Genomic DNA, 26,796 nt, shown 5'->3' with positions numbered 1-26,796 from the left:
TGTCCACCACTTCTGTAATAAAACATCAACTTTGTCAAGTCTGCAAGTCATGTGTTACATTTTTCTCAGGCTCTCAGACGTGTTGTTCCAGAAGCTATTTATGTGAACTTTCCCTGGCAGAAACTCATTGTTCTCATTATTCTGACGCCAACTGAATGTAGAGTACATCCATGTAACCAGGGCCACATCCCAACTCTGCTAACTGGAGTCTTCTGTGCCCTCTTCTCCCTTCAGGAGTACACCATCGACGTCTTCTTCCGTCAGAGTTGGAGGGACGAGAGGCTGAAGTTTGACGGGCCCATGCAGGTCTTACCGCTCAACAACCTCCTGGCCAGTAAAATCTGGACTCCTGATACCTTTTTCCACAACGGGAAGAAGTCAGTGGCCCACAACATGACGACTCCGAACAAACTGCTACGACTAGTCGACAACGGCACGCTGCTCTACACGATGAGGTGAGACACTTTAAATTGACACCCCAGTCAGCATCGACTCTTTTTCGTTGAAGTGAAGTGATGTTAGCCATGTTCACCGCCAAGTTTAGCATGTTGGCATGCTAACAGATGCAAATGAGGATGAAAACAAAACCACAGCTGTGTGTATGGCAGGAAAATAATCTTTAAAGCTGGGGTGGAAGGCTCCATTTTGAAAGTATCCACGAGAAAGCATTGGGGAAAAGAGTGCAGGGTATCGTTGTGATCCTGTATCCACATAACCTTTTCTGCCACTCCTGTGCATGTAGCTCACTAGCTTTAGCTTGTGCAAAAGTGTGCGCAGGGGGGCAGGTAAGCCGTCTAAACAGTTTATTTGGACCAACTGAAATGATTTGACAGACATGCTACACATTTAACCAAAGAAAGCTGATTTTTTTTATTTTTCTTTGTCAGGGCATTTGAGTTATTGTTTGCTGTAGATGTAAAGAGTATTTCTATAAATATAATAATAAAGCTTCTAAAATAAAATTATAGTGGTACTCTTCAAGATCTCAGTTTCGGCATCTATGGGGATACACGGTAATAGCGGGAGCACACTTCCTAGATATCCAGACACTGTCGCATGTGTGACGTCCACGGTTGGCTCCGGTGGTAACTCTTGATTTTCCTGGCTGACGGTCGCTTTCCTTTTCAGACTGTTTGCCTTCATCTGAGCGTCGAGTTTGTTTCTTTTTCTTTGGATTTTCACTTATTTTTGAAGTTGTATCTGTAGTCATTCAGCCCTAGTAGATAAGTGTTTACTCACCGCTCCGACCAACCACTGCTGGCTGATGGAAAATGCATCACTAACTGGGCACCACAGACACCCAGTCCATAATAATACTATATACTGCAAATGCAAAGGCTTTCATCAGTGGGCCATAGGCTCAATCACCATTGCGTTAGATCATTCGGCGATAGTTAGAGATTTAACAGACATTTATTTAAATGAAAATCTTCGAGATTATCACTTTAATATAGAAACTTCACAGTGAACAGATCACACTGAATCACCATCATTAGCTTTTTGGCAGAGAAGCTAAATCAGCAAAGTGATTCATAATTTCGTTAGATTTTCACACATTTGATCATCAATCAAAGTATTGGACAAATTGAAATGATAACTTTCTGATGGTGCTGGATGAAGAATAAAGGTGGGACATGAATGTATGTACCCAAATGTAATGTAAAGTTATCCAGTACAGGTTGAGAATGTTAAGTTAAACCACATATCTGCCTTGTAGTGTTGCTATATAAAAAGTCTGGATTAAAAATAAGATTTGAGGAGCTGTTGCAGCCAATTACCTCCATCATTTCTGATCATTTCATCGTCTGATTGTCAGATCACTGAGATGCAGCCACACACAGACAACTCTCTGAATAATCACTTGATCAAAGATTGCCATTGTGCGTGCGTCTTTCCTAAAATACACCGTAAAATGGAGCATCAGCCACCATGACAGTCAGTCAGTACTGTTATCTACGGGACTGCAGCAAAAATAATTCATTGGTTTCAACCCATCGAAGAAATGATTGAATCTGTCAATCAATCAGCCGAGCTCGCAGCTTTGCATCAGCGCTTTATATGACTCGTTTACGACGCTCGTCCGCAAGGTCAGTATTGATTTTCAATGCCGAAGACGAAATAATGAAAGAAGTTTATTTTGTAGTCTCACATGAGCAAATTTGATGCAGCTGCAGTTCTGCCAAGGCCGAGGCAGACATCTGAAGTCTTATGAATTATTACAGGGACTGTCATGTAGAGATAAAAAATTAAGTGTGGTGAGATGCAGAAGACAGTTTGTGAAGCAAAGTATGATAAAGATCCGTCGGAGGAAAGCAAAAAGGCTTTTTTAGACAAGCTTATCAGTCATCACTTCTGGTCACTTTCAAGCTACCAATCAAAAGTTATTTATTACAGACTTAAGCGGGCTTTATCCAGACCCTGTGGTGTATTTCTAGCATTCAAATCTACAATTTATTTTTTGACAATACTTTATCTGACAAAAGATACAAGAAATCCAAAAGGCTACTGTGGAATGTGTCTCTTATCAGGTATTTGCACAGATGCTGGACGTGTTCAAATCATGCTACCTTACCCTCACAATGCAGCAGCGGTTGGTTAGCAGAAAGGGGTCTAGATGAAAGTTTTATTCGAGGCGCTAAGCGGCAAACAAAAGCAGAGACTGATAACTTTAAATTGCCTGAGAAAACCTCAAAGGTATTAAGCTTAAGAATACCAATCCATCTATTTTCATAAGCACTCAACAACTGCTTAAGTCCCTTTAATCAGCACGTCTGCAGCATCTGAACTGGCAGATGCCGTGAAGGGCCTCGCCGTGCCGGGTTGCGTCATTATTGTGAAACGAGGGGAGCTGGTATTGTCTGCCCGTGCTGCTGCAGTCTCGTTTTTGTGCGAGAGCATTTATCACTCTCTCTCAGTTCACCTCGAATTAACTCACTCTCCGTGCGCTCACCAAGAGCACTCCTGTTTCCCCGATAGAGGGAATTATTTTACGAGCAGGAAGAAACAGGAGCTCATCAAAGGCAGAGTTATATATTTTATGTTTAAACTTTTTGCAAGAATTTCTTTATTCTCAAATCCAAAAATTGGACTTCACAGCTGATGAACCACCGAAAACAAACAAGCCATATTCCACATTGGGAAATCCACTTCAGACTGATGAAAGCATTTCATATAAAATCACTGCATGACTAAACACTCACTGATGTGGAACAGACTATTCAATGATGCCTTAAAACAAAGACTTCTGATTATTAAACGTGTTATATTCAATACATAGAAATCTAAACATACTGTCCGTACTGCCGTGATAGTTTTAAGAATGGTATTGTGGATTGGTCAGCCATGTTTGTACTGTGTACAACTGTTTCATTGTTTTCCATGTAGTTTGGTTCAGACATTTCTGTCTCAGGATGAACTGTAATTATTTACTGATTGTCTAACTTTCCATCAGGTGAACATTTCAGAAACAGTTTAGGTTTGTTTGCCCGCCCTCTATTTATGGATAAGCAGACTCAAGTGATTCATGAATTCAGCGCTGCATTCATAGAGTAGTGAGATACTGCAATGTGTCAGGGTGGTGGTTTAAACAAAAAGGTAGAGGACCCAGGTGCAGACTCATTGATATTTATAGAAACACAAAACCAGGCAGAAACAAAGGCTTACCGTTCAAGAGTCCAGGTGACTAAGGTCCAACAAAAAAGGTACAACCAAAAAATCCAACAGAAACAGGAAACACTCGGGGAGCCACGAGGAAAATCCAACAGATTACAGGTAACAGGTGATGAGAGTTTCACAAACACAATGAACTGGCAAAGAAACAGGGGAAGAAAAAGGCTACACACACAGGGGGTAAACAGGGACAGGAGAGACCAGTCAACACAGGTGAAAACAATGAGGGCAGGGCACGCAATCAAAAAAGGCGGGAAAAGAAACAAAGGAAGGAAGTAAAGCAAGACGTGACACACATGGACAAGAACTACAAAATAAAACAGGAAACACTAAAAACAAAATCATTGAGACACACTGAATAAATTAAATAGTAATGAAATGCATAACTAAATATAACAAAACAAGGATCATAAATAACACAGTGAGCTCGGCTGTCAAACTCTTCCTGCATTTCTTCAGATAGGCCATCAGGCAGTCCCTCCAGTATTTTGTGTGCTTTTTCTATGATTGTTACCTGATTTCTCTGGAGCTTTTTTAGAAAGTTGCAGTGCAAGTGGCTGTGATTTTGAGCTTTTTTCTCTGTACAACACATGTACTGTGAGCGAGTGGGACAAACGCTCCTATAAAGCCATCTATTGGCTAAGCAGGCTGTTTGTCTTCTGACATCACTGTTGGTGATTCCAGTGTCAGGTCTCCAAATAAAATGAGTAAAAACTGAAGGAAACTGAAGTAAATGGCCATCAAATGTTTATTTTTCTAATGTGCATGCACATTACAAAGCTATCTACTGTAATCGGAATATGAGACTTTTGGGGGGTACCCTCTTTACCTATTTATTAATAAAATGTGTGTACGTTTTTTTGACGCTATTTAAATTTATTTTCATTTGGAAAACTTTCAAAATAAACATAAATTACAACCATCTGTTTCACCATGTCCATTTTGAAATCCTGCCAGCTACCGGTGCGGTAGTTGAGCTCAGCCGACGATAACGCAGGTTGTTGTGAAGGTGGCGACTACGCTGGCGATCGTGACGCCGCATGTCCGTGACAAAGCTTTAGCTAGATTAAAGCGCCACTGCTTAAACGTTTCACAGGAGGGTTACCCCACAGGTCTTTCCACTACATCGCACAAGCGGTAGACCCGTATGCATTCGTCCTTATCTTTGGTTTATGACTAAATGCTTAAAATCCCCTTCAGCCTCTGCTTAACTTTGTGTTATGTGCTAATTAGCAAATGTTAGCATGCTAACACGCTAAACTAAGTGAGTGAGTATAGTAGACATTATACCGGCTAACTAAACATTAGCATGCTAGCCTTGCCGCTGTGAGCATATTAGCCTTCAGTATTGATCACTAATGTGCTGAAGAACAGCCTCACAAACTTCTGTGCCTGTAGACTTTTACATGTGTTTCCTTTAGACTTCATATGAAGTTTAGTCATTGCACAAACAGCTTTCTTAGTTGCCAAAGTCACTCTAATTATATAGTCTGTAATCTTGTATTTATCTATGTTTTGTTTATGTCAGAATGTCAGAACGGTTAAGCAGCGAGATGAATGTGGTCAATTAGTTGGCAGCTTAAGTGCTGTATGATATGCAGCGCTGCATTGCTCACGTTTGATTTATGGTGTATTGCATTAATTTGCGTAGTTACTGAGCCACTTATCAGTAATGAGGCGGCACCAGAGAGCAGCCAAGAGGGTGTAAAAACAAGGATCACAGGGGTTGTTGCAAGTGCAACACAAACAGCTAATTAGATACAATAAGTTTGTATGTGGAAGTGGTTCGTTATGTCGTGTTTTTATACTGGGGCTGCAATAAACTTCATAAGTGGAGCATTCTGCAACACGCTACAGTGTTTGTACTCTTCATTCTATATTCATGTTTACTTGTTACATGTAAAATATGTACACGTTATCAGGGCATAAAGTAGACTTGTTGTGTAGTTTTTCAAATGACGATTAAACACATTCAGCACTTACAACGTTTACTTGCTCAGATATCCCGCTCTCATCCCCGGTGCTCCAACAACTTTGATTTGATGCATGGACTATAAATGTTATAATTGAGTTACAATAACCCAGTTTGTGGTCCATTTATGAGAAAGTCAGTCCACTGTAAGCTGCTTTATGAGTTTCTGTTTTGTTTGAAGTCAGCAATGTACTCCCCCGTGTTGATTAAAATGTACGAGAGAGATAATTTGCACTTTTTCTCCGTTTCCTTACGGAGCGTATTTCATGGCTCGACCATCTGACCAAATGAAATAAACTCTGGTGCTCTCTGGAGGGTTTTTTGTTTGATGTCAGTCAGCTGAACTCTCATTATGACCTCTGCTGGCTGCGAGAGGAGGAAAAGGGCAGTAGAGATGCTGATGTAGTTCAGGAGTAAATTTTAGAAGGCATATATATCATGTCTGACCGTGACTTTGGGTCTATAAAAATGCATTCTGTGTTTTGTTTCTGTTGACATGTGTCATATTATGTTTGCATCCATTGCCTCTTCCTGACTGGTAGAGTTGTGTCTCTCTCCGTCTCTCTTTCTACCCTCTCAGGTTGACCATCCATGCTGAGTGCCCCATGCACCTGGAGGATTTCCCGATGGATGCACACGCCTGTCCTTTGAAATTTGGAAGTTGTAAGTCCGTCCAGATGGTCACAACAAAACACAGAGTTCAATATGAGATCACACACACACAGTGATGACTGTTCTTTACAGGTGTGGAAAAACCTCAAGCCGCACAAACTAAGTGATACTCTTAGATAACCGTCATTACAAGTGTTTCTTTTGTAACATACAAAACCTTTCAATCACTGTCTTCAAGTGAGCGTTCCCTTGAACCAGCAGCACACAGCTATGCTAGCAGCTCTGTGAGGCTGTACTTTTGTTTGAGCCTTGAGCTAAACTTCAACTCCCACTAACAATAGTTACACAGATATTAAGCGGGTTATGTTTTCCAATCATCACAATCTTGACATTGTGTGTTAGGATCAGAGCATACTAGCGGAGCATAAACTATTCCACTTATGTCCCTAAACTCCCCCGCTGAAGCAGCTTGTAACAAAAAATAAATATAATCAGCGTTGTATTTACAACATCCTCATCTTTCACAGAATTAGAAATAGTTGCTGAGACTAAAACACACATTTCTGTCTCAAGTGAAATAGCTAGACTAAATAAAATTGCCATCCTACAGACTACAGACGTTTAGTCTGGACCTTCAACTTTGTAACATTATATATACATCTTAAAATTTGAAACAGTTGGGGCACTGGTACAGCTCAGTTGGTACAGCAAGCGCCCAATGTCTAGAGGCTGCAGTCCTCGACGCACTGGTCGCGGGTTCAACTCCCGGTCTGCTGATCATTTGGTGCATGTCATCCTCCACTCTCTCCTCCCAACATTTCCTGTCTATCTCCAGCTTTCCTGTCAATTAAAGGCAAAAAGCTTCCCCAAAACCCCCCAAAAAACTGAATATCTGCCTGTATATTGTCATTATATGTGGCCCACGATAACATCACGATACAGCGATTCTGCGATACAGGACCTATACCGGTCCAGGGTCGGGTAGCTGGCAGGTAACATCTCTGCGGACCCCTCACACCCGATAAACTGTTAAAACTTCTCCCCTCCAGTAAACGACAAAACACTGTACGCCAAAACAACCAGACAAAAACGGTTTCTTCCCAATGTCAATGTCACTTTTATTTATATAGCACATTTAAAACAGCCAGTGGCCAACCAAAGTGCTTTACATAAAAGCAGGAAGAAACAATAAAAGCATAAAACATATAAAAACGTAAAAACAACAATATGGATAAACCTAATCAAATAAAAGACCCAATAAAAGAGACTATCCTCTGCCGAAGGCCAAAGTGAACAAGTGCGTTTTCAAAAGTTAAGCCCAGAGGCTGTCACTCTGATGAACAGTCACAGAGCGTCGGAGATAACTAACTAATAATAACTAATAAGATTGTTCATCTCATTGTATGGACACACACACACACACAGTTTTTACTGTAAGTGCTGTAAAATCTACATCACGCAAATTAAGCCATTATATTTTTCATCATTATTTCAGCATCGTTGCACTCCTCATATTTGCACTATAGTCTTGTACATATTAGTTTATATCTAATGTTTAAAGCTGGCTTGTAGATTTTAGTTTGATATTTAATGTTTAATGCTCGTACATAGAGAGTGAAGTTAATCCGGAGTCAGAGTCCTTGTATGTGTACATATCTGGCCAATAAAGCTGATTCTAATTTAATGATACATCACGATATCTGATTAACGTAAGAGTACATGCCCCGAAAAAGTTTAAGTGCAGGATTAATATATTTATTCGCTGCAATTTGGTGTCACATTCACAGAATATGACACAAACTGAAACACTTTGTAAATTAAATTCACAGAACTATAGAACAGCTGTCAAAACAGATTAGGACTTTGGATTTGAAAGTGGCTGGCGCGTCTATTAACTTCTTTTCATCGCTGTCCGACTTTATCCCACCGTCTTCTTTTTTTTATCCCGCTGTCATCTTCTTCTTCGGCAAATTAATTCTCATTCACGTTACCATCAGTGATTTACACCACCGCGAGGAGTCCTGAAGTAGTGACGCTGTGAATATTAATCGCAGGGAAATCTGTTTAGAGCGGCGTTTATTTGTAAATTAAAATAGCGATGTTTTGCCAGCCTAAAGATAATCACATTGTACCAGTCAGGCCGACGATTTATTGCGGTATCGACATTTTGTCATCAGATTTCATTTTAAAAACTCTGAAATATTGATGCCATCCCAAATGATTCTGGATGGAGCTTTTTGTCTCAGCAAATGTCGATCAGCATCTGTGGATAGATGAAAGAAATAGAAGTTCCTCATATATATTTATTTATGATTCATTTTTCTCCCTCTCTCTGTTTCCCAGATGCTTACACCAACAACGAGGTGATCTACCTGTGGACGCAGGGAGACGAGCGGTCGGTCGCCGTGGCAGAGGACGGATCCAGACTCAACCAATATGACTTACTGGGACACGTAATTGGCAAAGAAACCATCAGCTCCAGCACAGGTACTTTATACACCATGCTCAGCCCTGACAGCAGTATATACAATACTTTAAATCAGATTTAGTGTGTTTAAAGAGGTAAACAAGCAACACAGTAAGCCTGTATGCCTGCAGTGTGAACAAACACCACATCTCACGTAGACAGAGGATGGTGCAAACAGTGAGACTAAATTAGATTGTCATGCGATAAAGCTAGTGTTCGTTTTTCTGCCTCAAATGTGAAGTAAACTTATTTGCCTCTGTCTTCTCCGTCGACATATCCTGGCACTCGTGTGTGTCTTTTATAAAGTCTGCACTTTCCTCCGCTTTCTGTCATTTTGGATTCAGCTCGCATTATTTGTGTCCATGCAGAAAACGATGACTTATCTCTTTCCTGGAAACCATTCAGCATATTTACAAAGATAATATGAAGAGGTGTGCCAGAGGTGAAAGTCTTATTTCCATTCGGTTTTGGGCTGCGTGGCCCCAGAGCCGACTTTAATAAGCACAAAATTACATGAGAATCTGCCAGCTCATGCTGTTGATTACGTATTCATTTGATCTGAAAGTCTCATCATAGAAACTGCTGCAGAAACCTTTTATCTGTCGCACACAATCACATCACTCCCTCTTTGCTCCCCCTTAAAGCTTAAGGTAGCGCTTTAACATAAAGGGATGAAATAACAAGGTAGGAGCTGCGTACGCTCGTAACAGCGGGACAATTATCTGAGAATAAGTAATAGAGTTCATCCACCTCAGGAAGAGAAGGTGTGTTTATTATATTTATTAGCTCTTATCATGTAGAAGAAATTAGAAGCTGCCACATTATTTTGATAGAGATCTATCAGGCAAATAACATCATCAATCTCCAGCTTTAGATAGCAGAAGAAGAGTGGAGGAAGTGCTGAAGTTCTGATTACTGCGCAGCTATAGATAAAAGGTGGCTTCAGTGGGGCGGCTGGTAATTACTGAAAGAGGGAAAAGCTTAAACTGAGCCACACCAGCTTTCCATTCTCGCAGATTTCACCTCTTTGGTGCAGCTGTTTACCTGTGCGGCTCTCAGAAGGCGTGCCGCAGTCAGAGTCGCACACGTCTGTCAGGCCGCGCGTGTGTTTGGAGACCGACGCGGCTTCGTTAGAAGACACTCGAGATGTTTACGAGGAAGCAGAAAAGTGTGGAAGCTGCTGGAATAACAGCACTTGAATAACTCTACTGAGGACACTTTCCTTGAGCTCATCTTTATTGTTGTGCTGTTTGGAGGTTTAACTTTAAGGCGAGAGAATTGGAAAGGTATTATGAAGGAGCAACTCGAAGTAAAGAGTGGCTACAAGTAGCAGCGTGATCCTTTCATAAACTGGTTCGGCTCGAGGAGGTTATAAAATCTAATTTCTTTAAACTTTAAACTTAATGGACTACAGTGAGCCGAGGGAACGGGAGGATTTGAGACAGTTCAGCTCTGGTTGGAATCTGCTCAGAAAAAAAACACCTCAGGGAATGGGAGGCTGTTTTTCTCATATCTTTGCAGCACAGATTACAGACATGGCAATGAGAGCTGGTGCTGAGGGGAACTGGGACTTTGTCCATTTGCTGCCATCAGTGTCAACACCTCAGCAAAGGAAATGCTCCGTTCGGGGTTAGCATGATGCAGGTACATGATGACCTTTAAACCTATAGCGGAAAAAACTTTAAGAAAATAAATGTATGTGTTCAATAGGACGACTCAACGGTATAGCTGTGAACATTGTGCTCTTCTTCTTGCACACGCTTTTCAAAGCTTTCCAGCCTCGTCTTTGGAACGGATGTGGAATATATATCGACCACAGATGAACATTACTGCCAAAACGACAGACTGACAAGATGACTCTGTATTTATACTCATCCGATGCCAGCCGCTTAATATTCAGATTATCTGAAGCATGTACTTCACACTCTGCAGCAGGTGACGGTACGCACCTCCTGCATGTTTTAAATCTAACCTTAGTTAAAGTAGTTTTTTCTGTTCTGCCCACTGAAGTGCACATTTTAAAAGCATTGCATTTTGAGTCTGAATCTGCCTGTGGGCCATCACAGCAACATTAGGCATCAAAATAATGTTAATTTCACTACAGGAGTCACTGGAAGGTCTCTGCAATTAGGTGGAAAAAAATATGTGCATATATCAGAATAGACAAAACGAGCTGGAGAACATCAGCATGAAAATCTAATATTGTGCATCCCTAATGTTTTGTGTGTTTTGTCTGTACCTTTAAGGGCGTCTTAGTTAAAATATTCAAGTATTGAGAGGAGCTTTTTCCTCGAGTCAAGAATATGTGTTAAAACATATTTGACAGTTTTTCCACATGCTTCATTCTTATTAATTCTAATTCTAATTCATACCTCATTTTTGAGTTTATTTTGTGCCCTTTTTAAAAGTAGAGCCTTTATACAACCTTATTTTCTAAACCTCTAGTACCTTCTTCAAGCTCAAGCTTTTCAAGTGCATCAGTCAGTTCTGTCGCCTTTTCTTGTTGGGACTCTATGAAGCTAGGGCTGTCACGGTGACCACACAACCGCAGTACCATATTTATGTGACGTCACCTGCGGGGCGGACCCAGTGATGGTCATTACCGCTACCAGTGACGTTGCTAGGTACACGTCCAGCATAGTCTGACACATTCAAATCTAAAGGGACGCAGTAAACTCACTGTCCACGCAGGGAAGCACCTCGTCTTTCCATGCAGAACGATACTTTATGATCAACAAGCTCGTTTTAAAAACCACAGTCATCGGCAGCCCGTGCACAGTCCGTGCACAGTCTCGAGACGTGCTAGTTTAGCCGCTACAACAACAACTAGCCCGTCACCACGGATTTTATTTCAACAATTAAGGATACAAACGTAGTAGTGGTTAATAAACTCGTGTGTGCTCACTTATGTTCATGACGTTTTACCGTCTGGGGGATGCACTGGGGCAGGAGTTAACCCCGAACCGCAAGTGGGTGTTAAAAAAATTCACTACCGTGACTAATTTACACTAGAGCACCATACCTCTTTTAACAAGCACTTAATTTATATCATGTCTTCTCTGGTTTAATGGGTCACGTGAGGGTCTGAGGACGACCCTATGAACCACACGCATGTACATGTTAATGTTGTAACTTCACTGTGAATATCTCAGCTCATGTTGCTCCTGACATGGTGTTTCTGTATTAATAATTATGACCCTGTGTGTCTCTCTCTGTGTGCTTCTCTCCTCTGCCTCAGGAGAATATGTAGTGATGACAACATATTTCCATTTGAAAAGGAAAATTGGCTATTTTGTGATTCAAACCTACCTCCCGTGCATCATGACTGTCATTCTGTCTCAAGTCTCCTTCTGGCTAAACAGAGAGTCGGTTCCTGCTCGCACTGTATTTGGTGAGTGCCATCTTGTGTTTGTATTACAACTCATATAAATGCACTGAATCTTTAATGGAACATGTTGGATCATTTAGAGGAGCTCTTTCCAGGTAAAAGCAGACGTTCACGCTGCATTTGGTCTTAAACATCACATGGTTCAGCAAAACAAGCGGACGACTTAAAAAAATGTTCCAATTAACCTAACGATGTACAAATATTGCTCGGTGCATTCAGGTGCACGTAGGCATGAAGGAGTCATCTATTCTTCCAAAGCGTTTATCACAGTATCGACAGATCATAAACCTCTGTGACTGCAAACAGCCATTCATCAAAGAACAGTCGAAGCAAAGCTGGAGAATGTTCGGCAGGTGATAGATGGAGTGTGGCATCTCTTGAAGACAATGTTCAGCTGCTTTGTCAACATTATAAAGACAGTCAGACAGGTGTCTAGTGTTATTATTCACTGAGCTCAAGGTTATTTAGTCAGAAGCAGAACTACAATACCATGGACTTTGATAAGAGTCACATGTTTCTGTAACTAAATACATTATTTAAAGGGGGGTATTATGCTAATTCCAAGCTTCATATTTCACTCTGTGATACCTGTGGAGTAGCCTAGCATAATTTACTGCTTAAACATTTGTCTCACACTGGTGCTCTGTGCAGGCCCCTCATACAGCCTCTGCCTGAAACGACTCAGTCAGCTCTGTCCCTTTAAGGAGCCCCGCCCCGACAAGCCCCACTTACTTCTGATTGGCCAGCTGCACTTTGTGATGTCACGAAGAAAAAACTGTGTGAACCCTGGCGTTCACAGCAGCCTGCAGACTGAGCTGAGAAGCCTGGGGATTACTCCAACATACTTTTACCTACAGATCTGAAACTTCACCCACGTTTGGTCTGGACATCCAACATTGTAACATTATATATATGTCTTAACATAATTTACCTTACTACCCTCTTTAAGGTCAGAGAATTAAATCCTAAAAGTAGTCCAAGACACAAAATATTTAGCTTTCATATGAGTATTTTATATTTTGCACACTATATTCTAATGGCCATTCTAAAAGCCATTTACTTTGAAACGAGAGCTGTGCATGTTATTCAACGTGTCCGTGGAGCACCCTTCATGTTAAGAACATTGTTTATATCGCCACATACTTAAAGATAAGATGTATTTCTCCTTCAACCTTCAATTATTGTTGTGCTGCATAATCTACCAAAGTGCCCCTTAACCTGTGTGTGGAATATTCAGCATGTAGATTTGGACATGAAGCACACACCTACGTGAAGTGTAGCACATGTTATGTCTTATAAGCACATGAGTACAATAGAAGCTCATTTGATTATGTTGATGAGAAACTGCTACAGCTGCCGTTTCACATTCATGTGTCCTCACAACCACGGCTCCTTCAGTTCCACAAACACGATTTCCTCGAAGAGACATTGAAAAAAAATCTCAGTCACAGAATAAATTCAATTTTTAGAGAACAACATCCTCCACATGAGGAGAGGAGCTGTCATCAGTGTCATTTTCTCACTCTAATGATTGAAACATTGACTGTGAAGGACAGCGCTCGCAGCAGTGTTCACATCTTCTGTTTGTTCGTGCAGTCACAGTGATCGGATCAAATAAGCATCTTTACTTTGCTCTTAGAGGTTATGAGTTATAACAGGCCTCGGTAATAAGCCTGATTTATCATGTCTGTTCCCTGTAAGGCTTGTATAGCTATAATACTTTTACTGGGGTTTATAGAGCATCATATATCAATATTTAATGATGTCCTCATTGAAAATTCAAGCACCTCCATGTCCTCATATTACACACCGTAAATTTATTAGCCTCCTTTTTTGCCCAGTAAAGACTTCTTTCCCCCTGTGAGGAGTAATAGCACAGTTAAATAGAAACACAGCGCACAGAAAGGCGTAAAGTTCCCCAAAATGCAGCGGCAGAAAACAAATCAATCTCCGTCCTCAAAGAAATCCAATAGTCACCTATCAATCTTTTTGTCACAAATTATAATTTCTCAGCCATGACATTGGGAAATGAGTTGACCTCTTTGTTCGGCGACACAATAGTCGTTTTTTTCGAGCCCTCTGTGTATCTATTTTTCATCAGAGGAGATAGGCTGGAACAGATGATGTGATTGCTTTTTATGTGCTCGGATGGGTGACCATTGTCCGACCCACATTTCATTCCCAGCAGCGCTCAATGTGAAGGCGAGGAAGTGAAATTATTGGTGAAAAGTTTCAAAAGTGTAAACTCCGAGGGATCGGGATCTCCAGATTAATTAATTTTAGCGGATGGACTCGTGGATTTGAGATGGCTCGCCCTAAATGTACGCAGACAATGGCTCGTCCGTCTCTGTTTGTGTTTGAGGCAAAAGGACATTCAGATTTTTACAACTTGGGTCTCACTGACGGTTTCTCTTTAATGGGCTTATAGTCATTGTCTTTTATTGTAGATGTTCTGGACCCTGAAACTCCGTTGGACACAGCACTTTGTTCGGGCATCTTCAGAATAAAACCTTTGTGTCGTACTGGCTGGAACTAAAATAAAGCCCGAAGCATCCTTTATATGGGTCATTAGATTAAGATAGTAGGTCTTTGTAGCCTCAACCTGCAGGACTGACCCAATGTTCTTACTAAGTTTATGCATCAGTTGTGTTAGTGTTATGTGTCTCTGCTTTCTGATTTAAAACAGTAGATTAAGGGAAAGTTGTAGCTCTGCAGCACAGTGGACAATCCTTTTTAGGTTATATCTTTAAACTTGTGTGTGGGTGTGTTCCCCACTGCATTCAAGCAAGCTCAGGTCACCCCACTGCTCAAAAAACCCACCCTCAACCCAAACCAGGTTGAAAACTACAGACCAGTCTCACTTCTACCCTTCCTGTCAAAAATACTTGAGCGCACAGTCTTTAATCAAGACTTCCGCCAAGAACAATCTGTTGGACCCAAATCAATCTGGCTTTAAGCGGGGCCACTGCTGGACAGTCCACAGCTCTATTGCTGCTAGATCTGTTAGCCGCCTTTGACACAGTGAACCACCAAATCCTCCTCTCCACTCTCTCTGAGCTTGGGATCTCAGGATCTGCCCTCCTCTGGTTCATGTCCTACCTCTCAGGGAGATCTTTTAGAGTATCTTGGAAAGGAGAAGTGTCCAAACCCCACAGCTTATCCACAGGGGTGCCTCAAGGGTCAGTGCTCAGTCCCCTTCTCTTTTCAGTATATACCACCTCACTTGGTGCAATCATCCGCTCCGCTATGCAGACGATGCCCAGCTCTTCCTGTCATTCCCACCAGACGACACGACAGTCTCGGCACGTATCTCAACATGCTTTGCCGATATCTCTTAATGGATGAACGAACGCCACCTTCAGCTCAACCTACCCAAGACTGAGCTCCTTGTCATCCCAGCCAGTCCCTCTATGCAACCACAGATCAATATCCAGCTCGGACAAACTGACCTCATACCCACTAAGTCTGCCCGGAACCTGGCGGCCAGCTAACCTTTAAGGTTCATGTGGCCTCGATTGCTCGATGACGATTTGCCCTGTACAACATCAGGAAGATCAGACCCTACCTGTCAGAGCATGCAACACAACTGCTGGTACAGGCTCTCGTGATATTAAGCATTGATTACTGCAACTCCGTACTGGCAGGCCTTCCTGCATGCACGTTCAAACCTCAGCAGATGATCCAGAACGCAGCAGCGCGACTCGGCACATGACACTGTCCAGTTAGTAAACAGCGCCTCCCTCTACGGTTCGCTCCAGGTTCACTCCCACGTGCAGGGATTAGAATGTAAAGCGTTGTCAAAATGATGTAAAAATTGCCGTAAAGCAGTTCAGCTGCTGGTTTTGTGACATCACAATAGAGACAAAATAGAAAACCATACATTTTACATTTTTCCAAGTCAAATCTTATTAGGCTTTAAAGCTGCGTACATATTTCTGGTTCTAAAGTCTTTAAAAAGAAGTCAATGTTTTCACTCCTGACAGCCATGATGATGCAAACTCTGCCCAGATGTGACCCAGGTTGTAACAAACTGAACTTCCTGTAAGTGTTTCTGTATGTACTGACATTTTCATCTCATCCTCAGGGGTCACCACTGTCCTAACCATGACCACCCTGAGCATCAGTGCTAGAAACTCCCTCCCTAAGGTGGCCTATGCCACGGCCATGGACTGGTTCATGGCTGTGTGCTATGCCTTTGTCTTCTCTGCCCTGATTGAGTTTGCCACAGTCAACTACTTCACCAAGCGCAGCTGGGCATGGGATGGCAAAAAGGAGGGCATGGAAATAAGGGTGAGTGATTCCCGCACTTTTGTGCTGCACCAACATTAACAGCCACAAACACTTCACCCCTTACAAACAGAAAGGAGACGCTCGTCACTGTTTTTCTGCAGATTAGATTACAGATAAATCGTTCTTTTCCTTTTCATTAGATAACCTCATTAAAGAACGCTGCTCAGTGAGTCCTCACGTTACACTGGAGGAGCCATGAGGGCAAACTGCACTTTGGAAGCACTGATAGAAAGTTCCCTCCTTAAAGCAGCCCGGAGTACTCCATAAAGACTGTAAAGAGGGGTTTTATTTATTCATTAACAGCCAAATGGAACAGGGACAGCGGGGCGGAGCAGTGAGAGCAAGAGCTGAGGTAAAGTCCCAGAGACGCTGGCCCTGATTTATGACGGCAGCATATGTTCAAGTCTCTTCCTAAAGTCACAGAGGGCTCATTCTCCCCAGAAGAGATGTCGTCCTTACATCCAGTCTTATACACACACTGATCAAATGTGAGTGTGCATTAATTAACATGAACCCCCTGACGCCAAAATCAAATAGCTTACATATTTCTAATTGTTGAATAGTTATGACCATGTAGGACAGAGTATAAATACAGACTGGTGCTGAGAACTTAATTAAAACAGGCATTTCCTGTGCTTCACTCAGTTTCAGGTTTTGTTTGGAGGATGCCTAACAAGATGCTTTTCTCTGAAGTTCTGATGAAGTCGCATAAATAAAACCTGATAACCACGGGGCTTAAATTCATCATGATTTCTGTGATGTTTTCTAACTTTCAGAGGAAACTAAATAGATTAGAGAGCTGAGACAGTATCAGCGAGAACACAGAGGAAAATAAAATCAGTGAATGTGTGAAATCCGCTGAATTAAACGAGACTTTACTTCTAAGAGGCCTAATTTGCTCCAGCAGTGGATCCGCTGATTGACAGATTCAGGTGTTGATAACCTGCTGTTTGATTGACGGTGCCGAGAAGGAGACTATAAAATATGTTTACTTCCTGTCAAAAGTATACATTTACATGTATGAATAATTAATGAATGGTATGCCCAGATGGTTTTTGAGTTCAATTACCGCCGTAGTTCCTCGCGCAGTGAGCAGAAGGTGTCAAAAGAATAGCATCAAATTTGAGTTTGTGTTCAAGTTGCAGAACCACATGTGGAGTTTACAAAGTCAGGCTGATTAGTGACGGAGAGAGAGCTGGAAATCACCACCACATGCTCGCATTGCAGATGTTAGAAAGTGGAGAAAGTTGTGCCTTCATTACTCATATTTATATTACATTTCTTTATTTTTATTTTTAACCAGATTAGCGCAGCATTGAGCGTTGAAACTTCTCTTTAATGAAAAACGTTCTAATGATGGCAGCAGGGTTAAGCGTTATCCATCAAACTGACATATTCATATTCGGGGGCGGGGCACTTTTGTTTTTAAGTCTGTCTAAGGCAGGAGTCTCTAAAATTACTTAAAACAGCAAAACAAACTGTGATGGACGCTGAGGGTGAGAGTGAGGAAGGGCAGTGTGTCTCCAGTTTGTTGCCTGCTCCGACGCTCTCTGCTCCAGTGTTGACCGTCAAGGAAGTCGGCTAAAACTTTTCAAGGATGTGAATATGCACACTATAAGGCCCCGTGTCCACATGGCGCCTTTTTCAGGCAGAAAAGCTCTGGCTGGGGGCTGGGAAGCGCTGGGATGAAGCGCTTGTGCGGTGAGAGAAAAAAACGCTGTCGCGGGATTTGTTTCTATGACAACAATAAATTTAACTTACTACAGAGCTAACGACAAGCTTACAACACGTAGGGCGATAATAGCACAACACTTAGTAGCGACATTTAGATACTGTTTGTTTGTCATATGTACAGCTGCGGGTAGACTGAAACGTCCAAAACCAGTCGCCCCTCCATGTTTGGTGGTAACCAGGGTGACGAGTGGAGCCCCATCTGATTGGTTGCTTGAAAAAAGCGGCGGTGACGACACAAGCTCCTTTCTGAAAACTTTTCTTCAACTCAGCGCTCGGAGCGGCCGCGCTAAAAAGGCGGAGTGCTCAGAAAAAAGGACGCTGGGTGCGACGCGTTTTCTCTCGGTGGCCGCATGCGCTCTGTCCTCATTGACAACGATTGACAAAAGACGCTGCGTTCAAAAAAGCTGCTATGTGGACACGTGGCACTACTTTACCTGACTGTGTGGAACTTTGAGGCTTTCATTTCAAATGATTATGAAAAGCATTAAAACGTGAGTCACAGGTTAAACCTCGCGTAGGCTTATATGAGTGTTGTGCTTAACACATAAAATAGTAAGAGGAACAATCGTCATGCAGTGAGAGGTAGGGGGACTCTTGAATCATGTTACGATGGTAGAGAGCTCCCTGGTCAATGAATGTCAGTCATTCAGAATAGACAAACAATACAAGACGGTGATAAAAAAAAATTATATTCTAAACGACTCTGCAAACATACACGGTGAAAAAATACAAAAGAAGTAAATCCACATTAACAGACGTCCTTCTTGGTTTGGTGTCATGCTTGTGAATGATGTGAAAAATCACATTGTAAACATTATGAAACTGTCCTAGATGTAAATAGTGACCAGGTAAAAGCTGTTATGTTTCTATTATTATTTCTTATGCTGCCACGAATCTATCTCTACCACTAATGCACCAACAGTTTGACACAATCAGAACATCCTTTCCATTTCTTTATAGCTTGACATTTGCTCCTCTGAGTGATTGGCAGGATTGCATATTGCTGCCACAGAACTTTTCAGTCAGCGGGGATAATTTGCAGCGTTATATTGAAGGCGAGCGGAAAGGTTTTTTATTTTTTTCCTTTTTCCGTTTTTCCTTTTGATGCCTCGTCTTAATGGCAACAGCCGGGGCTGCGTTCTCTGGAGCTGTGCTGAGCATGCAGTTGTCATGACAGATAAAAAAGAATGGGGTCACAGAGGGAGACAATGCACTCCGATGACACTCCCCGCTAGAACGGGCTACTGGAAAGCAAAGGGATCAGACTTCACACGCTTTCCCCCCTTTTTCTTCCATATTTGCAATATGATAAAACAGACACCCATGAGGACAGAGTGTCTTTCAGGAGTTTCAGCTCAGGAAGTCCTTTTGAAAATACCTACCCCAGCCATCATCAGAGCAGGGTTTCATCCACCACTCTTACCGGATCCAAACGATGACTTCATCGCCCCCGGGCTCCGTCTTTTTCAAGGACTAAAATGGAGAGCTCTAGACGAGTCAATGTGCACTAATTTACCTTGCTGGTTATGGAGCTCCTCTGCCGTTTTCATCCTTTTTGTCGCCTAACATTCTGTTTGACAAGCGATCCATCTAATTAGCTCCCCCCTCACCGGCTGAAGGTGCGCTTATTACAGAAATTAGCCGGTGGGGAGTTGGGCTGGAATGAAAGCCTTCCTATTTCCAGGCTCTCCATGACACCTGATTGGACTCTACAGTGTTAGATATTATGTGCCGCTTTCATCAGGTGGAGAAAGGAGCTCTGGCTCATTGTGCGACGGGCTGCACAGCTGGAGAACAAGTGACTACATCTACTGACATTTGAATACAATAGTTTGTTAGCGGAGACGCAGCCTGCCATCATCATTTCCAACAGTCACATGTCAGCATGACACTGCTATCATTTTACTGAACAACAGGGAAGGGGAAAAAACATGTATTTCTGGAGGCATCGTGTCATTACCTTTTATAAAAGGAAGTTCTATTTTACAGCCTTGTTGTTGGGAACAATTCAACATATTCCCACAGTATCCACTTTTCTCTAACGTCATGCTCAGGGTGAGGCTGAAAAGGACAATGTCATATCGCTTGTTTCAGGCTGCAATTCAAACCAGAGATTGGTTATAAATTAAGTCTTAATAGAAAGTATTCTGTCATTGCTATTTGCTTTTTTGCCTATATATTTTATTTTGGTATTTTGAAACACATTTCAATAATTAAATACATATAAACATAAGGAATCTGACAAATCGTCATTGTGTAGCATCTCAGCGATAGAAAAGACAATGGAGATTAAAAATCTGTGGGACATTTTTCAAGGACAACATGTTAGCCAACGTTAGACAGCTACCTATAGCATTTAGATACTTCCTGGTTAACATCACTGTTTGATAACCAACAAAGCAATGTCAGCTAAGAAGTGGTTAAAAGCTAATATTAGGTGTTGCCTTAAAGTAGCTAATGGCTTATCAGAAATAGTTTGATAACCCAGCTAAACATAGCATTCAGGAACCTTCTAGCTAACGCTACTGTTAGATAGTGTCACAAGATTAGACAGGACACGAGTTCATTCCGAGCGAATGGTACTTAGCAAGCAATTAGTTGAATTGTGAAACTAGTTGCTGCCTCGCCAATGGCTATAGCATTCAGCAACTTCCTAGCTAACACCGCTGTTAGATAGTGTAACACGATTAGATAGGACACAAGTTAATTCCTAGCTAACAGTAGGCATACTTTAGCTAGCAATTGGTTGAATTGTAAAATGAGTTGTTACCTCACTAATGGGTTATAATATATGTTTTAAATCCTAGCTGTTAATAGCATTTAGCAACTTCCTAGCTAACACCACTAACATGATTCGATAGGAGAGCTGTTATTTTCTAGCCAGCAGTGATGTTCGCTAGGAAGTAATTGTAACTAGCTGCTTATGGTAGCTAATGTGTTATCACTAGGTTGGGCGATGTCTACCAGAGTTAAAGCACAATGCTACGATGATAGAGTGGTCAGTAGGGGTGGGACAAAATATCGATACAGCAATATATCGCCGTCCTGACTCGTGCAATACAATTATCGATAGGCTGGTTCCAAATATCGATATTTTCATGTACACATACAAGGTGCTCTAAACAGATTTCCCTGCCATTTTGACAGCAGGATAAAAGAAGAATCAGATATCGTGATGTATAATTATGATTGTCTGCAATATATCAATTATCGCAGAATCGCTGTATCGTGATATTATCGTTATCGTGTTCGTATCGTGCTGTGAGTTACGCACATCTGTTGTTTGACCTTTAAATATGGAGGGATGTCCCTCCAGATTTATCGTGTCCGTTGTCTATTCAGTTCCTGGTAAATTTAAAAAGAGATGAAACATTAACAGTTTGTCAAATCTCGTATGTTTAAACAACGTGCAACCTGGAACACAGCAGTACGGCATTATAACGGTGTTTGAGCTTCCCACCCTGAGCTTGACGTCAGTAAAAAAAATGGCCACCGTGTGAGTATGGTGGTTTTATCTGACTACCATTTGAAAACTGTTTTTTATTGCATATTTACACAATTAAACCTAGATGTAGGGATTTAATCAGTTCAGTGTAAATATTATTGGTAAACTATTTTTCTTTTCTACTTTTCTTTTCAGGAACCGTTTCAGGCTAACATGGCCAGGATTAAAGATATGGTTAGGCTTTTGTTTTGTTCTTGTGTGTGTCGTGTGTGTCAGAAAAATGGCTGCCCTGTGAATATGGTGGTTACATCTGACTACCGTTTTTTAAACTGTTTTTTATTGCATATTTACACAATTAAATATGGATTTAATCAGTGTTGCAGATACACGTTTGTAAGTTTTACGACGCAAGTCTCAGAGGAACAAAGCAGAAGTGAAGATGATAAACTGAGGAACAAATGAAAAGAAACTTTTTGGAGGAACCAACGTCGGCTTTGAACAATGATTTCTAAGAGCGTTTTAACAATAACAACAGGTAACCTAAAACACAACCTGTAGTTATGAGATCAAGCTCAGGTCCTCTGTACAATTACCAGATTTGCGAGTTGGCATAGTTGGTTGCGCGAGTGCCACTTAAAAAAATACTCCCACACAGTGGCACAAACGGTGACATTGTGGCTCCCTTAACACAATCTGCGCACTCATACGCCCTCATGCTCACAAACTACAGGCTATTAAACATGCGGACACCTCATCTCTAGTCCTAAGACGGGGACAGACTGTCACAAGGTTCAGTTACACGCACACATGCACACACTGAGCTCCCAACAGCAGGACACAGCGCGGCACAATTACCCCGAGGATATTTAATCTCACTCGTAAAGAAATTCTGATGCAACGATTTGCTGAAGTAACAAAGACAAGGTCAATAGATGCATTGTGTTCTGTTCCTGCAGTTTGGCAAATGACTTTGAATAGAGCACAAGAATCTGTGGCTGGAAGCAAACTGTGTGCTGTATCACATTAGGTTCATAAAAACATGCACACAGCCCAATGCCACATGTGGTTTCACCAATAAGTAGACCATATAAATTACAGCAGAGGACAGCCGAGCTAAAAGGCGGCAGAAAATTACTTTTGTCGGGTTTGCGGACAAAAGCATCCCTTAATGCCACGGCCTGAAGAGCTGAGGGGGCTATGATTAAGGTCGTATGACACGTTGTAGCAGTCATTGGCTCTTCTGCTGATCTAAGCCTTCGCTGTGATAGAGGAGGCTCCCGGTGGCGTTAGATGGGGAGGAATCGATCTGATGGGAAAGTTTCTTGTTATCCAGGGGGCATCAGTGCGACTCTTTCTCCCTGCACTAACAGACTCTAGATAGACCCCTTCAGGCAGCAGCCCACCAATTCTCTGTTTAATGCAATCAACTGTGTGCGAGCTTTTGTAGCTTCCCTAACCCTCTCTGTATCAGAGATGAGCTCGAAGGATCATCCTGCTCCTGTCCCGCTCACTTGAGGAGGAAACGCAGATCACACTGAAGCGTTTTCGTCTCTGTCCGGCTCCCTTCACCGTGAGCAGACAGTCTGCAGCTTATTGAGGACTGAATGACATCATTGCCTTATATTATTCTGCTCAGTCCCTGATAGAGATGTTTCGTTACAATCTTTTCCTTCAACACAATTTTAATCCTGTTTTATACCAAGTACAGATCTGATACCAGTGTGTAAGAAAATCAACTGCTGTATTAAACTTAACATCCTGTAAGGATGTGAACTGATTACTGTCATTGCTATAAAGCCTGGCTCAGGTAAACACCAGGGTTGCGCAATAAATCACAATTTCATCTTTATCGCAATACGAGCATGTAGCAATATATGCAAATATAAAAAGACTGAAATTAAAGCAATAAATAAATAAAAATGTTTTCTGTAAACACAAATGAGCATGCATAAATTTGCCCTATTGGATGTCCATGCTTTCACACTTTTAATGCGTTCAGATGAAGCCCGAGCTATCCGCTACCAGATTAGATCAGATTGATTGGTGTCCATTTAGTGAGCTAAATAAGCTAAATAGCTAGTAAGCACTTTTTAATATTAGTTTATTTATCACACATATCAGTAGCACAATATTGCACACAATAATCGCAGTTTGCTCATGTCATGCAGGCCTAGTAGAGACTCTTTGTAGTAGGGATGGGTCATGATTTCCGAATATTTGAAAGCAAAAAGTTAACGCGACTATTATCTCATCTTTAAAATTTGTTTTAAAGTTGTTTTTACCAGCGGTTGTAATGCGGTACTACCACCAGACGGTGGCTGTAGCGCATCTGAACCGCCATTAAATAACAAAAGAAGAAGAAAGGGCGCCAGCGCCAGGTGCCGGTAAAACAGGTGTGGCGCTGTGAGATTTGGAACTGTAGAAAAGTGCAGATATTTCTGCAGCCGTCAAAGATTTCTGTGTGGAAAAAAAACCCCGAAAATGAGGTCAAGTGCAAACTTTGAAAAGTAAAACTAGCAGGTCATAAGTGGACAACAACAATGCACAGTCATTGGAGAGCGAAATAAGAGTTGTGAAAACGTAAATCTGTCTTTGTCTGCGTGTGTCTGCGCACACAGGGGGGTCTTGGAATAATGGTCGAATAGTTGCCAGTGAATATCTCAAAGTATTTTTGCTTGAAATGCCCATCCCTACTATGTAACACATCAACAAATACAGACAAAGATTGCGTTCAAGTTTTTTTTTTAGAATCTAGTAGGACAGGCGGTGGCTCATAAGTTACTGTATCAGATTGCTGACACCCACCCTATTTTAGACTGTATCTGAGGCGTTTCCAATCCTGGTATCAGAACAACTAAACTCCCCGTGCACCGAAGTAAGAAAGTCGTCTACTTCAGACCGAGAACAAACGTAAACACACATCTTGTCACATATAAAGCCATTTTCTGCCTCCATTTGTTCCTCTTTGTGAGTATCGGGGACAAAAGAGCAAACAAAACATTTGGTGATGAGCCGTGTGCAGAGAGACATCCACCGTGAAGCGTTTCAGAGGAGGGGAAAGAGGGGACATTAGTTATGCTAATTAAAAAGATGAAGTCAAAGGAAAAAGGAAGGAAAATTAAATGAAGCTGCAAAAGTGGAGCAAAAATTAAAGCTGGGCTCAAAGCAGAAGTGAAAACAGGGAGCACTGAAAATGAAACACTCTGTTACATGACACACACACACACTTTAATTTGCTTCTAGATGTTAAAGTGGCCACAGAGGGGATGAATGGTGTAAAGAGAATCGCCCCAGTACAGACTCACACACACTGCATGCCACACAGGAAACTAAGACTGTGCCCGGTGATCAATCTCGCTGCCCTACTTGTTCCCTCACATTTACTGCGTGCACTCCTCTGCACTCTTTTAGGCTGACAGCATCCTCTGGTGATGCAAGTTCGGCTATCTGAGCGATCCAATTTAGCAAATAAAATCTGGTCTCCCTGTCCGACGTCAATATGAAAGACAGTCTAATGACTTCTCTCTAGGAGCAGGAAGACGACAGTTTCTCCAGCCTGCTTTTATCACACAGCCTTTGTCGTGTTTGTTTTATTGCAAGCTGTTTGCCTGAAGAGGCCTGGCTGCTCTCATTGATACAGTTTGTCAGACATGTTTTCAGGCGCTCTTGTTTTGCTTTGTTTCTAATCCTGCTCTGTGCTGCTACTGCTACTGTTAGCAGTATCAGACGCCAGCCCAGCCTGCTTCTTGCAGCGATCGCAAAGTATACGAATTGTTCCCGTTCCTGCACTCGTCATTTTTTTCCGGCCTGATAATAAGTTCATCATGAATTTTTATCGTGGCTTTTTTTTTGTCTTCTGCAATCCAGATTTGTATGATGCAGATTTGAATTGACATTATTATCAGTTTAAAATGTTCAAAAGTACTTCCAGCTAGATACTGATGAATAGAGTTTGTAAGTTGGGTAATTTTAATATAATTGGTAAACTTTTTTTCTTTTCTACTTTTCTTTTCAGGAACCGTTTCAGGCTAACATGGCCAGGATTAAAGATATGGTTAGGCTTTTGTTTTGTTCTTGTGTGTGTCGTGTCTCGTGGTGTTGCTTCTATTTCCTCTTTATGAGTTCAAATGGAAGTATTGTTGAGTCTGGTGCTTCGCTCCTGACGACCTTTACCTTTTACTGCCTTCTCTCTTTTCAGAGGAGAGAATCGGCGACTTTGTCCAAAAAGGCAAACAACACCTTCAACATTGTGGGCACCACCTACGCCATCAACGTAGCTAAAGACCAGGGTTTAACCACCATTTCCAAGAGTGCCCCCGCACCGACCCCTAAACACCCCTATATGCATAAAATGGATGACCCCTACACGGAGGCCAAGAAGTCCTACAACCGTGTCAGCAAAGTGGACAAGATATCCCGCATCATTTTCCCCGTTCTGTTCTTCATCTTCAACTTAGGCTACTGGGCCACATATGTCAACAGAAAGCCCGCCATCATGGAGGCGAACAACCCAAACTGATTCTGACCAAACGTTAGGCTTGATCCGGTGTGTGGTGGAGGGTAGACAGGTTTGCAGGAGGCCAAGTCCATCACGTCTTATCGTGTGTGAGTGTGTGTGTGTGTGTGTGTGTGTGTGCGCGCGTGTTTCGTGCGTCTGTTTTTCTTCACAGTTTGATATTTTGCACGTCTGTGTAGATGGAAGGCAAACTTTAACATACAGTAGATTCACATATAATAGTAGGACCTTGGAGGGAGCACATCGCCACATCAGACCGTGTTTGTGTAGCGTTTCTTTTCTCCACACTTAGCTCTGGCCCTGTTCCACTTGCTGTGAGTGACCAAGTGATCCTTTTGCTGTATCTTGATTGCTTGCTGTTTTGTAGAGTAGTCAAATTGTGTTTACCACTATGTTTTGACATGTTTGCGCTTTGCTTATAATAAGTTAGAGCGAGCATGCCTTTTGAAGTTTTCATTGTAGCTCATTACCAATGATGAGGTTCTGACACATCCATCGAGTTAACATGCATGCACGCACACAGACACACAGGGATGCAGCGGGAAACGCCGTCGGTTGCTTTACCGCGCTCCGGGGCGGCCTGTATAGTTCTATAGGAACATCATTAATAATCGTCAGTGTCTGGCCTTCAGCTCGTGCTGAATCTCAACAAACCCGACGCAGTATCATGAGGAATTGCTTTAGCGTCCCATGGGGGGGGTGC

General features: G+C 41.9%; 1 protein-coding gene across 1 annotated transcript in view; it reads left to right on the top strand.

Moving 5' to 3' along the window:
• The window catches only part of gabra3 (gamma-aminobutyric acid type A receptor subunit alpha3), a 120,403-nt gene extending 94,002 nt beyond the window's left edge, over positions 1-26,401 (top strand). Inside the window, exons 5-10 of the mRNA XM_069666946.1 lie at positions 235-455; positions 6,222-6,304; positions 8,597-8,740; positions 11,959-12,111; positions 16,193-16,398; positions 25,776-26,401. Coding sequence (XP_069523047.1) covers positions 235-455; positions 6,222-6,304; positions 8,597-8,740; positions 11,959-12,111; positions 16,193-16,398; positions 25,776-26,096 — 1,128 coding nt within the window. The 3' untranslated portion in view covers positions 26,097-26,401. The remainder of the gene's footprint in view (positions 1-234; positions 456-6,221; positions 6,305-8,596; positions 8,741-11,958; positions 12,112-16,192; positions 16,399-25,775) is intronic.
• The last annotated feature ends 395 nt before the right edge of the window (positions 26,402-26,796 follow it).

Source organism: Semicossyphus pulcher, unplaced genomic scaffold, assembly GCF_022749685.1.
Source record: "Semicossyphus pulcher isolate SPU_LCO1_2020_fin unplaced genomic scaffold, fSemPul1.0.p SCAF_10, whole genome shotgun sequence".
NCBI lineage: Eukaryota > Metazoa > Chordata > Actinopteri > Labriformes > Labridae > Semicossyphus > Semicossyphus pulcher.
This window is presented reverse-complemented; position numbering and strand designations above follow the sequence as displayed.